General features: G+C 39.7%; 1 protein-coding gene across 1 annotated transcript in view; it reads right to left on the bottom strand.

The window, feature by feature from the left end:
• Nucleotides 1–578: 578 nt before the first annotated feature.
• The window catches only part of LOC104952668 (protein CFAP46-like), a gene marked incomplete at its 3' end in the record, with an annotated part of 55,492 nt that continues 39,651 nt past the window's right edge, over nucleotides 579–16,419 (bottom strand). Inside the window, exons 17-21 of the mRNA XM_010779525.1 lie at nucleotides 14,712–14,824; nucleotides 12,915–13,127; nucleotides 11,196–11,397; nucleotides 3,773–3,922; nucleotides 579–723 (exon numbers count right to left, since the gene is read on the bottom strand). Of these exons, the coding sequence (XP_010777827.1) occupies nucleotides 579–723; nucleotides 3,773–3,922; nucleotides 11,196–11,397; nucleotides 12,915–13,127; nucleotides 14,712–14,824 (823 nt within the window). The remainder of the gene's footprint in view (nucleotides 724–3,772; nucleotides 3,923–11,195; nucleotides 11,398–12,914; nucleotides 13,128–14,711; nucleotides 14,825–16,419) is intronic.

Below are 16,419 nucleotides of genomic sequence, written 5' to 3'. Positions count from 1 at the left end.
GAGGTTTCTCCCATTTTTCCCTTTAAACTGTGGGTTTTCTCTGGAAGTTTTTCCTTGTACGATGTGAGGGTCTAAGGACAGAGGGTGTCGTATTGTCATACTGATATTCTGTACAAACTGTGAAGTCCACTGAGACAAATGTAACATTTGTGATATTGGGCTATATAAATAAACATTGATTGATTGATTGACATGCACAATTTGAATCTTACACCTGCTCCCACTTCAACTCCGTCTGCTTGTTTGCATGAAAGATTCTGCGGTGGAGAGGGGAGTAACTTTATACAGCCTCCACCTTGAAGATGGAGCCTCGTTCAGCTGAGAGGGAGACTACAGGCAGTTTTTAACGGAGTGGGGGGGTGCAGGGGTTGGTTTGGAATCTTACCAAAGAGAGAAAACACACAGGTGTGGGAAAAGATAAAGGGCACAGAGTGTTAGAGAGGAGGATTCTCAAAGCATAATGATCAAGGCAGCGACATTATTTAGAAGATATTGACACATGATGAGATTAAGACAGGGTCTGAGGGCTAAGGGGCCGTATTGGCATCTGTTACTGCTACCATCTGGGCAACAGCTACTGTAGGAAAACATGACGAGAGAAGAAGCGCATACTGTGGAGAGGCTGGGAACAGAGAACTCCATATGCCTCGGGTTCCTGTTGCACTGGAGCATCTCCACTGCAACCAGCACTCGCGTCATGGCGGACACTTCCTCATTCTCACACTGCAAATAAGGGAAAAACCAAGCATACTGAGCCAACTGCAGAACAAACACTCATCCTTCAAGTTCAATGATAGAAAACACACATACACGTATTAATATTTGCTGGTAAATTATAAATGGATCTGCTGTATGATATTGTATGTTTCCCAAATACAGCCTCTTTGATAATGCATGACTTGCTATTGTGTGGGAAATTAGTTGAGTAATGATTTATTTAGATAAAAGATAAATCCCTTCTATAATAACGCGGCATTTCTTGACTGGAGAAAAACTAATTTCGTTATGAGTCAAGGCAGGCTAAAGGCATTTATGTAGGGCCGGGAACACTTGGCTACCAAACAGTCGTAGGATTAGGGTGACTAATCAAGCAGTCTGTAAAACTGAAGGATTGTATAAGCGCTTACATTTCCTTTACATTTTACATATTCAGTAGTGCAATACAAAAGTTTCAAAGCCGGCTTTTTGTGATGCTGTTTTTAAAATTGCAACAACAGTGACTCAACTCCTGAAGAATTCATCTGACTTTTGACAAGTGAACACAGTTCACCTTTTTTCAAACAGCTCTTGCATAAAATGTCTGCTTTGTAGAACTTTACACTTTTAAAGTGTGGTGTATGGGACGCCAAGTGTAAACTGTCCTTTGGCATATAGAGTGTGGACTTCATGGCTTCTTTGTAGAAAAGGTGTAGTTGGCATTAATACCGGCCATCTGTATAACATTAATATAAATCTTGGGCGCCAGAGTAGTGCACCCGAAAAAGAACGCAATACACCTCAAATTAAAAAGAATAATATATAACCAACAGTTCAACATAGCTATTCTAAGTAATATATAAGACTATTATAATAAGTTATAATATTACAATCTGAGCTACACATACATGTACTAAATTAAACATGTAACTAAAGCAAAGTATTTAATAGATTTTTTACAAGGGTAATAAACTCGTTTTTTTAGGTCATGTTAGCCTTGAACAGTAGCCGGATTCTTGCGGATGTGAGGTTAGCCTAAATGCTACATTAGCATCAATGGTATCAGAACTGGAGAGTATTTATTTATTCAAAGAAAATAAGGCCTTTCTCATTGACAAATATGTTTTTGCTCTTATCGTAAATATTGTTATTATTCTAGCTTCATTAAAAGTTTGATCTACAGATGGTTCATCCAATCACCTGCCATTTCTTTTTTTTAAGGTACCTGCCCTTTTCCAAACATTTTCTAATGACCGATTCTCAGATGGTTCTGTATGACAAACCATCTGGCAAGGCAGGGTTAAGCTTGAGATGGATTTACTTAGTTGATTTCCTCTCGACGGGACAGCGCCACAGATGTTTCCTATCAAAGGATTGGCATAGGACTAAAGCCTTTACAAGCTAACACTTTTCTTAAGTGTTGATGGTGTACAGCAGGGGTATTCAATTAAAATTCAATGAGGTCCAGTTAGAGAAAATCTCCCCATGCAAAGGTCCGGAACATCAAAATGTCTAAGTTGCTTTATTAATTAGTGTGATATATAAGTAGCCTGCAGCTGTATAAACGTCTGCATGTAATCAACAACTGGCTGCCAAATAAAGAAAGTACAATTTAAAAAAACAACAATATTTATTGTCAATTAACATTGAACTATACAGATATACAGTAAATACTGTGGATATGTGTAATGTGCATTTAAAAATTAAATTGAGAAAATAAATAAAATAGCTTTTGAAAATATGTGCATCTTAAAAGTGCTTAATTTTAGATAAATAAAATAAATAAAATAAAGTGTAGCAGCAGCTTGAGTTTCCCTCTTTCTTTGTTAACCGTTTCACATCATGACTTAACTGTTTCAGACGATTATAGAACAATATCAGTCTTTACACATCATAACAATTGAACAGTTTTAAAGTTTCTCTTTCTGTTACTCTTATATTCGGTGTCTCACTCACTTTTTTTTTTAATTCAGTGCGAGAATTGAGCTGGAGCTTGTCCTGCCAGGAGTTTAAATCTGGGCTGAAATGGTGCCAGGGCCATTCTCATACACATGCAGGTGCTCATTGGTTAGCCTCGGTTAGTCTGCCCTGGAACGATATTTAGTTTTAATGTTGATCCTGGTCGACTTATCATATTGGGCTCTGAGATTGCTTATTTTTTGTGACCTCAGTTCTTACTTGAGAGGGAATGTTTGGCCAGACACTTTGTGTTTTGGCACTTTTAATGAGCACCACGGTCTCTGAACAAATGGGACTCTGTGCTCCCAGTGGGCAGGATTAACATGAATGAGGCCGTCCACTCAGGGTTAAAAGCTCTGTTCTCACTGTCCACTTTCCTCTTCTTGGAGAGCGCCATGTGTAATGTCTCTCCCCGTATGCTGCTAACACGCCTGTTCACTTTCCTCTCCGCTTCTCTTTGCCGCTGCCTCTCTGTCGCTGTCTCGTCTTCTGTGTTTCTCTCCCTGTATCGCTCGCTCGTCTCTTTCGCCTCCTGTCGGCGGCGGTTAAAATAGAATCGCCCCGTCAAAATTGAAATCCCCTATTAATGTATTGATTCGGGTCCGTGTAGGTCGGTGTCTAGGTCCGGATCCGGACCGCGGTCCGCCTGTTGCCGACCCCTGGTGTACTGTGTACGTTGTAGCTCAGTATAGATTTAGCTCCCCATTGAAATCAGGACAGCAGATAGCTTGCACATCTTCCGGCGCAAACTGAAAACTCATCTTTTTCGACTCCACTTCGAGCAATAGAATTACTAAAAAAGCACTTATATACTAATGAAGGACTGGCTTATCTAAAGCCAGTTGAGAAGAGCTTGAAATGTTTGGCTCTATGAAACCTGATGTACTTATATGATTCTGTTTTCTTCTAGTTTGTATCTTGTTGGTCGAACGCACTTATTGTAAGTCGCTTTGGATAAAAGCGTCAGCTAAATGCAATGTAATGTAATGTAATTTATGAATGACTGGTGCAACCCAATCCTCGACTGAAATGTAACGAACAATTCTTTAAAATAACATGGATTAGCAACATTAAATGAAGCACCATGGATACAGTAGTTTTGGGCTGAGAATAGTACCTCATCTTTAGTGTCGACTTTTGTGCCGATATTCTGCTGCAACAGCCTCTTGACCTGAACCCATGTGGCCACCACCTGTTTCCTTGCTGCGATGGGGACGGTCTTCCCTGGGGTATTGCAGGTGGATATGCTGAGGGCATAGTCACACAGCTAGGAGAGAGAGCAGAGAAACATCAATGAACTTACATTCTACTGGCTAGAAGTACTTGGTACCGGAAGTTTGTCACAATGTGTCCTTTGACAAAGAGCAATGGGATTTCTCAATCAGATTTTGGAATAATGCTGAAAATAAGATCTGGGGCCCACACATGTTTACGATCCTAACCATGTTTTGTTAAACAGGATAATATCCACATTGTACTACTTTATGATTGTTGAAGTGTTCTGTAGATGCAATGGCCAGAAGTTAAAAGCTATAGCATTAGGTTATAAACAAACTTCATCACGGTTGAATAGCTGCACATCGTCACGGTTAAGCTAAAGTCGAACTTGTGCCGGTGTGATGATGTTAAGTAGTTTATTTAGTCACTTGTTAGAAACCTAGCTTTTTATGACACAGAATCTTTGGACACTAACAAGTGGGGTAATTTCTGACTTATTTGATGTCTTAGAAAAAAGCTTGAAAATCTTTTAAGCTTGTGTTAGCCACAGAGCTAATTTCAGGCATCTAACTCGAACACGTTCCAGTTATCTCCAGGTTTAAGGACTCATTCCTACAACACTACTAGAGTTAAAAAAGCTCAGTGAAAAGAACATGACATTAACATTGTCAGGATTACATATAATCCTAAATGATGTTAAGATGTTCATGTTTGTATCATATACCATAGAACAAGATATGTATTATACAACTTTGCAGAGTCTGGACCTTCTCTAGCCCAAGGCCCTCTCCCAGCCTGTCAGCTGCAGACTCGACAGACTGACTGAAATAAAAGCCTGAAAATTCAGTAAGACTTTGTTCAAGTTAGACACTTTATCTGACCCGGATGTACTGTCGACTATTTATAAAAAATATATTGGCAAGGATAATTTTTTATCTTTCCTTCAAAAAGGAAACAGACACAATGAAATGTAGTTAATAATTCACTGATAAAGTGCCTTTCATCTAGAGTTAGAGCTGATATTCATGGTGGATCATTTGAATATAAAAGAAAAAAGCTGCAGCACATTCAGAGAACAGACACATTAAACTTCAGTGGCACAAAGACAAGCAGTCATTAAAGCTTCATGTGAGTGTGTGTGTACTGTATGTGTGTGCAGGCATGGTTGGATGAGTAATGTATGTCAAAGGGTGAACAGGATAACAATATAAGTGCTCCAACTTCTCACCAGTGATGCTCTATAATGATATCATGTAAAGGAGGTATAAAGCTTAATGGAAAGCCATGTAGCTTTTGAAGCAACTTAAAATGATCAGATATGAAATTAAAGCTAGGAGCAGATGTTTTCCGGACTCGGCCATGAGCAAATGTGGGAAGTTTCAAGCCGATCGGACAATGTACATAGGAGGTAAAGCAGTAACATAATCGTGTTTGATGGAGAGTGATCTGTCGCCATAGCAACGACATTTGATGACACCCCATAATAGGCTTAGATGACTTGAGGTCTACATCGTTATCAAAGATGTGAAGTTTTGGGCCGTTTGGAGCATGTTCACTGGAGTTATGAGAAAACTGTGTTTCATGGCGAGCATTGTGTTGCCATGGCAACGGCATTTGACAAAATCTCAAAAATTCAACGTATGATGTCTTAATAAGGGCTGGACTGTTAGCACACATGTTTTGACCATTTTCATAGGAGTTATAGCAATGTCTTGTTTAAGATCGAGGGATGCGTTGTCATGGCAACAGCTTGTAAGGAAAACTCACAAGTGGCACATAGACATGTTGAGGTCCGGGCCATTAACCATCATCTGAAGTCTGGTGCCGTTTGGACGATTTTCCTTTGAGTTGCGACCATGTTGTGTTTAATGGCGAGGGATACGGCGTTTCCGTGGCAACGGCATATGATGTGCCCATGTCTCACGCGGGCTACATACTGTCATGAGTTAGGATTAGATTACAATAGGATCTTCGCCGACCTCTGGTCTCAGACCCTAATATTCCTATCGATATCAATTATGTAGTGGTTGTGAGGACCCTTTTTCTGTGCTTTTGCCCGTCGTTTTTCCTGTTTTGTGTGTGTTTCGCATGGTTGTCTAACCAATTAAATTAAATGTATCCAATGGATATAAATCATGCAAGTTGTAGTGACGTGCGCGCGGGCTATCTGCCGTCATGATTTCGGAGGCTTTTTCTGTGCTTTTGCCGGTCGTTGTCCCTGTTTTGTGTGTGTTTGGCAGGGTTGTCGCTCGCTTTGCGAGCGATTACAATAGGGTCTTCGCCGACCTCTGGTCTCAGACCCTAATGAACACCTTAAAAAAATGTTTCGATACTGAATTAACAAAAGTGTGAATGGTACCACTGTTCTCAATTTAATTGCATGTGGTTCAATATCCCACAAAAAGTGCATAATGCTGCGTTCACACCGGACGCGATGCGATGTTTGGGGGAGGCGCGATTACATGTAAAGTCAATGCAGAATCGCGGACAGACGCAAATTCGCTCCGACGGCGAGCATGAAGCGGTGGACGCGGCGCGAATCACGCGATTGAACAGTGCCGCATCAAACGCGAGAGTCAAATTTTTTCAACTCAGCGTCAAATTCATGTGACGCGCTCTCGCGGAAGCCACTCAGCGGTGAGGATCTCAGCCTGCCGTCACTGACGTTCAACCAGAAAACATCAGCCGTTAGCTGTTAGCTTAAACAAGTACAAACCCAATCTCCATTCAGAAAACAAGCATTTTAAAAGGTTTTTTGCCTGCCGTCTGTCTGCAGACTTGTCAAGCATTAATTCATGGTTTTTACTAACCGGTATCAGTATGTTGTTACTTCGGGATAATTTAGAAACGTGTATTACAATTTAATCACGGTAAAATATGTTCATTTTGTTGTAGTTGTAGCTCCCGAGCCAGCGCGTCTTGTTTGAGTAATGCTAGTAACCACAGCTGGCAGCCGCGGTGAAACTCGAGCGATTAGAGCGAAGCAAATATTCGCATCGCGTCCGGTGTGAACGCAGCATAAGGCTATACAACAATTGAACGGGGCTCTGTCTCCAATGCTGTATCCAGTTCTCTTTAAAAAGGTCCAATGACATGCTTTTCCGGTTATTACCGTCCCCTTGTGTGTTATGTAGCTTTTTTTGCATGTAAACGGTCTGCAGAGTCACAAACCCTCAAAGTACACCCTGTAGCGAGTAAAACTCTAACACAGAAAAGACCTGTCTATGCTGCCCCGGAACACCCCGTTGGAGAATTTTCTTTTCCCATTTTTTTTTCTTCTGGGGCAGGTTGATGTCACGTCAAGTCCACACACACACACACACACACACACACACACACACACACACACACACACACACACACACACACACACACACACACACACACACACACACACACACACACACACACCTTTTCACAGCGGCGGAGCTCCGATCCCCTGCAGCAACCAGGAAACAACACCAGTAATCCAGCTCACTGTCCGCTCCTCGAGCCTCAAAGGGTGGAGCAGCGAGCCCCGCAACGTCCCGCCAACACGGCACCCAGACCCCATGCAGCAGTTTGTCATTACTGGTGTCATTTTCTGGTTGCTAACGCCATTGTAAAACTTAAACACTGATGTTCAGCTGTCACGGTGGATGACTAATCAGAACAGAGTGGGCAAGCTGACCAATCAGAGCACAGTGGGCTCATAGGGAGGGGGTGGGCAGGAGCTCCAACAAGGGGTGTAGGACAGAGAGTGAATACACATACTATACAGAGATGCTGTATGAGAAACCAATGTGATTTTGGAACATTGAACAATGTAAATCTATTCTAGTAGACCTCAACAATGGAATTATGATCAGTAGAAATGGTCAAGAGATGGGACCTTTAAACTTCTATAAGCTGGGCAACGCTGCAATGGGAAGGTTTCCAGTCCTGGGGTGAATCCTGGCGACAGGGGAGCGGCACCAATGCTATGCTTAAAACTGAAGCTAAGAAAGCCAGCAATTCTTACATTAAGTTGCTTTAAAAACTGATTAAAATGTGTCACTGTATGCAATGTTTGTGTAAGAACCCTATAAAATTGACTTTTCATTATTGTCCTGTTTTGGCGAACCCAATGACGTTTTTTGCATAACAATACATCAAAGTGCTGCATTACAGAACATCCCTTGGAATGGATGTATGAGAAGGTCACTTTTTGGCACATTTTAATCGAGGTCAGATGACGTTAAATTAAAAATCTCCAAAATAATGTCCAAAGCTTCCCAATTATTTTATAAAAATAGGTCAGTGTCTGTATGATACATTTTTGTTTGCAAGGTTGTAAGGTGGTTTAAACTTTAGTTTGAATAAAAGAAAATGTAAGAGTTTGAAACCTTTAAAGTGTATCTGTAGAGAAGATTACAATTAGAATTTCTGAACATGTCTCGCAGAAAATTCAGCAAACTCCATTCAGAGATTATGGAAACACTCCTTTCAGAGATTATGATTGATTCGTATGCCTTGAATGCTGGAAATTCATACATTGTTTTCAAAGTAGAAAGATCAGAAAGGGAAAAAAAAGCAGCTTACTGTAAGTCACCACAATCAGTACCAGAGGGATTTGGCCGAGGGTCAGTCATGTGTGCTTCAACAAATAGAGGCAATCTACAAACTTCCATCTCAACACATTTACTTTTCTTTGTGATTTGCATGCAGCTTCCAGAACAACGTGTTTCCCAGTTTTCAATTACATTAAAATTGGATATTCTACAACGCTCTGAACCTCATCAGTTGATCTCCAGAATTGATTATTTCCTATCTTTTACAGAAGTTTTGGACATAATTAGTGACCACTGGAGTCTTACCAGATATCTGAAACTAGTTATCTGCGTTTTAAGACTTTTCTTTTCATATTTATGCAAATTGTCATGTAACGTAATGAACTGCTTTGCAAATAAATTTTGATGTGGGAAATAAACATATGGAAAGAGAGGACATTTTGATGCTTATGGTTATTGATGTGTGCAGCTTTTATGCAAATGAATGTGACAAAGGAAGTTTGTATTGACATGTTTATATATTCATTCAGGTTCATAATTATGCTCGCCCATATCTCTATATATGTAATAGTAAATACAGCTACTTATCCTGTGTCTCACTCCTATTGCTGTTGCCGCTATGACGCCTAGTTTTATCTTATCTTATCCAAATTTGGTTTGATTTAAAACAAATATTAGGAATGACATAATTGTATGCAATCCTTATTTGTAAAAGCGCTAAATGATACCTATTACATATATACATTATTTGTTCTTGTTGTAAAATTACACTGTGCAATATACAGTATATACTTTTATTCTCTGATATATCTCTATATTTATATGTTAACTTGATTTTTTAATGATGCTTCTTATGTTTATGTTTTTTTTCTACCTTGGATGTGTGCTCTTGCTTTTTATTTATTTGTTTGATAAAGAGGACATATTATGTTCCTTTTCAGGTGCATGTTTGTATTTCCTGCCTCCACTGTGACATGTCACTTTAATGTTCAAAAATGTATTTTTTTTTAGCCTTTGTCCAAAACTAGAGCCCAGTCTGATCTGAACCGCTTATAGATGTCCCACCCTTAGCAATCTCAATTGAAGTATCCCAAACAGAGCACGATACTCAGCAGTATTAACAATACATAAATATTATACATAAAATGAGTGATGTTGCGGTCATGGTTTGGTTGCAGAATGTCTAAGAAGCTTTCTTGATGCTTGGAAAGGGGGCTTAGGGTTGAGATGAGGTGTGTGTGAGTGTATGCATGTGTGTGTGTGTGTGTAGAGGGAGATTGAGGGGAGGCTTATTCAAACAGGGTCTTATTGAGAATGGTCACAGCTGATGGAAAAAAGGATTTCTTGTAATTGTTTTTCCTGGGAATGGGGACTTTCACTCTGCAGCCGGGTGGCAGCAGCTGAAACGCTGGGATGAGAAGATGATTAGTGTCTGGGTTGTGTTTTTCATTGTAGATTGGAAGAAAAGGTCTTGGAGTTTTTTTAATGTTAGTGTAGTGGCCAATTATCAAAGATACATAGTTCCAAGGCCACTTAGTAGACAAGGCGATTTCAAGCTATGACTCACGTTTTTTAAAGTGTCAAGATACCTTTAATGAAGACCATTCAGTCACAGGTACATCTTGAGGGTTTTATACATGTAAATTCCATTTAGCGGTCCACCACTAAATTAGAGAAACTTTAACTGGATATTAGGGCTGAACGATATATATCGTGTCATGGCGATAACCGCGATATGCGCATGCGCGATATTCACATCGCAGGGACGCGCGATTTTATTAATTCTTTATAATAATCTTTTTTTTTTCCTTCATTTTTTTCAATTTTCTTTTTTAGGACGTGCGATATTAAGTAGGTACATTAACTCAAACACGTCATGTTACAATTATTTTGCTGCTTGCTACAAAAGGAAAACTTGCGCGGCTCTCATGCCAGGGGTACTTGAGTGAGTGACATGCAGGCGCTGCATGAACAGCAAGCCACCAATCACCAATCATTCTTGATCAGATCACAGCAGGCCCCGCCCCGCTAGTTTGCAGACCATCAAAACACCAGTAAAAAATGACCGAGGTACAGGAGGACAATACCGGCGAGAATGAAGATTTACTTCCAAAAAGAAAAGCAACATCTGCCATCTGGAACTATTTTGGATACAAAAAGGTTCTTCTCTTCTTCATTCACAGATGAATCTCGTTATTTGAGGGTATGCAACATGCATTATCATGACATGTTAGATCATGACTTAAGGTATGATGAGTCAACCAGTTAAGATCCATCCGGTTAAATATAGTTAAAAAAAACGCAATATATATCGCAGGGGAAAAAAAATATCGCAATGTCATTTTTTTTTATATCGTGCAGCCCTACTTGATATAATGAATAAATAAAAAGTACTCTAGACTGTCTGACATTCTAAACCCTCTCGACCTGGCACTCATCTGCTTTCTGACATGAAACTAGGTCGTAAAAAATAATACTAAACCCTTGTGCAATCCAAAAAACTTGGATAAAATATAAAACTATACAAAAACAGTATTATTGTAACTCGTGATCAATAAAATCATATAAATTGAATTCAAATAGTATACAACTTTCTTGCAAACATAAACATTTACCATCAGTTATAATAAGCCTAAATGGCTCTTACAGTTGGACTACGGCTTCATCTTGTTTTGATGTGCTCTGTCCTTAGCTACAACAATATAAATGTGTCTGCTGTGGGATGAATAAAGGATTTGTATAGCCACACAGGAGTTCATTGCCCACATACCACTTCCACACAAACTGACATACCTCTAATGCCTTGCGAACATCCTGAAGGGCAACAGGGTCTAAGAAGACCCCCTGGCCGCTGGCAGCCTTCTCCATCCCTTTCTCAGGTCTGTTTTTGCTCCTGTCTGCCGGCGGGGCTGGCTCGATGCTGTCAGGTCCGCACAGAGGCTGAATCAGTCCCCGGGCTACGGCATCACACAGCAGCACAAATAGAGCACCATTCCTGAGATATACAAAACAAAGAATACTCCAAACTGACATTATCTGAAAGAAAACAGGGACTGAAAGTTGTCCTTGAAGGAAAACAAACATTAGACATCTTTGTTTTTATTTTTAAGCACTTCCTGAAAGTGAAAACCCTCACCACAGATTTGGACGGCAAAATGTATATTTCCTTGGCAACATCACTACACGAGAATATCACAGAGTCCAAACATTCACATCATTAGTTCTATGCTCAAGGATAGTTTGGTGTGCTTTCCTGAGCATTCGCTGCTTCTTTTTATAGCTAGAAATAAGAGCAGAGCTTAAATGTCTGAGTAAGCTCAGTGCCCTGGCAAATACATTTAAAGTTGACTTTGACCGTGCCTAAAAGGATTTTCTAAGGACAAGTGTGCATAATGCTGTATCAGCTGAAATCCTGAATCAGAACTATGTTTGCCTGGAAGTCCTCTGAGGGCTGAGTAAATGATTAATGGGCTGATGAAAACTTTTCTAAACTTAATTTCAAAAATATCATCAGTCTAAAAGCAGCAATGTGTCATCTGGGATATTCTGTTACAGAACTGTTTAAGAAAAACAACTGAGTGATCTAGTCTGTTATCATATTATGTGAAACCATCACACTACACTTTCTTTAGGAACAACATCTAATTCAATTTAAATACAGTGATTCATAATAATAAATGGCCTATTTGATTATATACATGTACTTAATGGCATGGATACAGGACATAAGGGCTTGTTGGGATATCAAACCTACTCCCCCCTATTTTATTAAGGGTTGCTCACATAAATCCTCTGAAACACATCCACAATGAACTGCGTTGATTATATGTTTTTCACTGATTTACAGCCATGGTAGACTACCGGAATGATGCGTAACTAAGTGAAACGTAGTTATCCAAACAAAAATGTATCAGAAAATAGTAGTGTAGAAAACCATGGTCAGTTGGAATTCATTGCCTTTGCACTGTTTAAAAAAAATACTTAACATTGGTTCAAAATGTTGTTAAAACAATGTCTTCAATTCAGAAATTATGATTAAACTGTGTCTGTGTGTATGTACAATAAATGTTTGCATGTGTTCCACTGTTTGTGTGGACCGCAGGATGAATGGCTAATGCTCATGCTGGTGCTGATGGGACCATAATAAAGACAAAGATGCTGCATACAGTTGTTAGAAATGCAACTAAAAAAAGGCTGAAGCATTAAAAATGTTGATTTAGAAATTCAAATGTCAACGTTATGAATTAAGATTCACAGCTTTGAACTATTTGGTAAATCTCTATCTGGCTTGGGGAGTAACAGATTACATGTAATGGGATTACATAATCAGAATACCAAAAGTAAGTAACTGTATTCCCTTACAGTTAAGAAAAAACAAGGATTACTTGCAGGATTATGATGTATCAATAAAGTTCAGGATATTATAGCTACATGTAGTGCCTGAGCTTCCTTTTTACTTTCATTCTTCTTTTTCTTATTACAATTTGGAATGCGGTAGCCTACGCAGCCTACCTGGTGAACTCTGTCTTCTGGAGAATGGCCACCAAGGTATGGAAGGTGGGAAGCAGGCGACGGTATTCCCCAGCTGCCAACAAGTGGCTGCTGTAGTTCCACAGGTAAACGGCTGCGTTCGCTACCACCCACGGCTCCCTCATCTCTGCCCCGAGCTCCGCTGCCCGCAAGAAGCTGGAGGTGGCGTAGGCAGAAAGAGCCTGGATCCAGTCTCTGTGGGAGAGGGGGGGAGTAGAGAGGGAGAAGAAGTTTGAGTTTGAGAGAGACAGTGGCCACATAGTGTTGTCTCTAGTGACCAATACAACTAAAGGTGAAGAAGTCAAAGGACGTTTTAAAACGTTCCTTTTAAACTTTTACATGAATAGTTGCTGAGAGGTTTTGTCTGTATGATGCAAAAGGCAGAGTGCATTGCTACCTTAACAGTGTCAAATATTTGTTGTCTAATGAGGCATTCAACACCAATTTGTTTTAGCAGCAGGATGCACAGTGATAGCTCACAGCCCACATTATGTTACAAAGTGCTGGAGGTGAACTTCAGGCAAAGAGAAGCAGTGTAGTTCCACTGCCAAATGTAATGTGTCAGGTCTTGTCAACTCAATAAAGAGAAGAGGCCGTTTAGACTGAGTGGGATCCCGGAGCTTTGTAGTGTGCGCCTATATTATGTGGGTCCAAAATTGATTGCATCATTGATGACGTTTGAAGCAATGCCCAAACCAAGTACTTGGCATAAGAATGTTATAGATCTGGTTTGCAGTGGTTCAAAAGATAAGGAAACAAAACCTATTTTATAGCATTTGGTTGATTGTGTCCTTTCCCTTACTGTCCTTTCATCTTCTTTTACAAATAATGCGATCTGTCAACTTACATATAAGAAGCAAATGAGCAAATGTCACTGATGTACAAGTTATTGTACACTCAGTTTTAATAGCCACACAAATAGGTGGTAATTAATGGTTGCTCAATATTACTCCATTTATTTAGCAACTAATGAGCTTTTAATTTGGCTTCCTTCTATTAACACAACAGGACTTTTTTTCTTCAAACAAGCTCAAAGAAATGGCTCACGGTCTTGTTCATTTTGGTTGTATAGAGAAGCATCCCTTGCTTCCTGCTTTTGAGTCTCAGGAGCTCACTCCCTGATGCTGAGACTTTTTTGCCAGGCACAGTCTGCAATCCCTCAGTTAGCAGCTGTAACAAATGGACGTTTTCCTGAGCTGCTCTCCTGCAATGGGAAATAATATCTCTGCTCCGGGGAGTGAGCTCTCTTTCTCCAAAACATAAAATAAACAAAGTTAAAGATTACTTTAACTGATTGGATTTTTCCAATAATTGTCAATAGATATTGCGATAAAGGAAACTGGAAATGTGTCCATTTTTTTAGGACTCAAGATACATACAGTATCATTTTTATTGAATTAGTCTTACTACTTATTGTATAAGCATATCTTAATATAACAAGAGATGGAAAACTGAAAACAAAAAAAAAGGAAATTTGGTCACTGATAAAATGCTTGTGTGTTCCGTCAGACTGTTTCCGAGGTACCATTGCTGCTAGAATTGCTGTTATAGCTATTAATAATTACAAATACAACATTATTGTAGTTGTTTGATGTGATTATATACAATGTTAAGCTGTTCATATCGTACATCTGGACTTAAATTGCATGCAAAATGTTTGAAAATGTAAAAGAATAGTTTTAAATGCATTACAAGGCAGCAACATACAGAGTGTAGACAAATGACATCCGATACAGAAAACATATTTTAGTTTTATGTCCGTTCATATTGTGTTTTCACCTGTAAACAACACAGTGTGGATCCTCTTCAGACAGACTCGTCTCACTGTCCACTGCGGGAACCACAGGGCTGTTCAGCTGCCCCCCCTCTGCTAGCAGCTTCTGGACACTGGCCTGAGCAAGACAGAACAAAGTCACTTCTAAACTTCAAAAGACGATATTTAAAAAGGCGACTTCCTGTTTTGATAACTCTATAATAAAGGAGAAGAGAAGACCTCACGCTGTGCAGTGTTTCCCCTACCATTGTCTTGGAGGGGTGCTGCGCCCCGTCAACGGAGCCCCGCGCCCCCCCTGAAATTCAAGGTGTTTAAAAAAACACATAGCACCAAATTGCAACTAATCTATATCTACTGTCACTTTTCACATTGAACATGTGCTCTTAAATAAACTAAACACTTTCATTTTAAGTTGTGAGTTTAGTGTTTTTGACCCTAAGAAACACTGATGCATTAATCAATAACAATAATCCCCCCCGCGCTCAGGCAGCACCCCCCAAAGCAGTAAACCTAGGGGAAACACTGCTGTGTTAATGACAGGTTCTCTGGAGCCATTACAGCTCAGCTGTAAGAGATCAAAGCAAGAAGGCTGGCGAGTATTTTATTTTGATGGCGGACAGGTAAGACAGGAAGAAGAACCTGTCTTCGTCACTGGAATGAGACGTAGTTATATTATTTATTAATAATTTATTCTCAAGTTCTCAAAAGTGAATTCCATATATCATGGAACAAAGAGGCAGGAAAAGAGTGAGCAGAAGCTGTTGTGTTAGTCAGTTTCGACAAGGTCATGTAGTTACCGAAGATAGTTGTCTCCATTTTCTTCAAAGTGCTGTCAAGTTAACACACCGATGGACTTAATAAAGACTTGGAGCTGCAGGCTTGATGGGAAGTGGGACTACACAATAAGACATGCTCATAGGACAAGCACAACAGTGTTTGACTCTAACCAATCAACATCTGCCTCAAAAGGCTTGTTAAAGATCCCATAATGCATGTTTACTTCTGCAAGCAGTCTATGTTTCTCATACAACATTTTCAAAAGAACACCTCGGACCCAAAATACAATATTTCTATTATCTGAGGATTTTAAAGACTAGCACCTCATTATAAAAACACCTTCATCTAAAGAAGCTAGAAGTAAAATGCAGGTAGAAGAGAACATTTTGAAAAGCATTTAGTAAATTAGGTACTATGACAAAAAGGAAACATCCTCTTTATTTAAATATTTGCAAGACACAGCCTTCCCATTATCTAGGATTCTAGGCCATTTGCATCCTCTAAAGCAGGGATGGGCAAATGGCGGCCCGGGATGGCCAGCTCCTTTTCTAATTAACATAAAAAGTACTTTATTTAGCCTCCGTATTGTTTATGGTTGAATGTGGGCCACGAAAAAAAATGTTTTACTTAAGTGGGCCCTGAGTTGAAAAAGGTTGGGAACCGCTGCCCTAAGCTGTAAGCTAGACTCTCCAGAAAAACGCGGGCAAAAATCCTTGATTATGCGGGCTAAATTCCTTGATCATGCGGGCTAAATTCCTTGATCATGCGGGCTAAAATCCTTGATTATGCGGGCTAAATTCCTTGATTATGCGATTAAACATGCAGGGTTTTTCTGTGAAATTGCGAAAAATGCGGAAAGCTGCGAAATATGCTAAATATGCGGGGAAAAAGAATAACAATTTTTAAAAATATTGGGCTGTCTTATTTATTCTCTCT

This window comes from Notothenia coriiceps, unplaced genomic scaffold (genome assembly GCF_000735185.1).
Source record: "Notothenia coriiceps isolate Sejong01 unplaced genomic scaffold, NC01 NC01_scaffold00020313, whole genome shotgun sequence".
NCBI classification, from domain to species: domain Eukaryota; kingdom Metazoa; phylum Chordata; class Actinopteri; order Perciformes; family Nototheniidae; genus Notothenia; species Notothenia coriiceps.
Note: the sequence above shows the minus strand (reverse complement) of the source record. Positions and strands in the feature narration are given on the sequence as shown.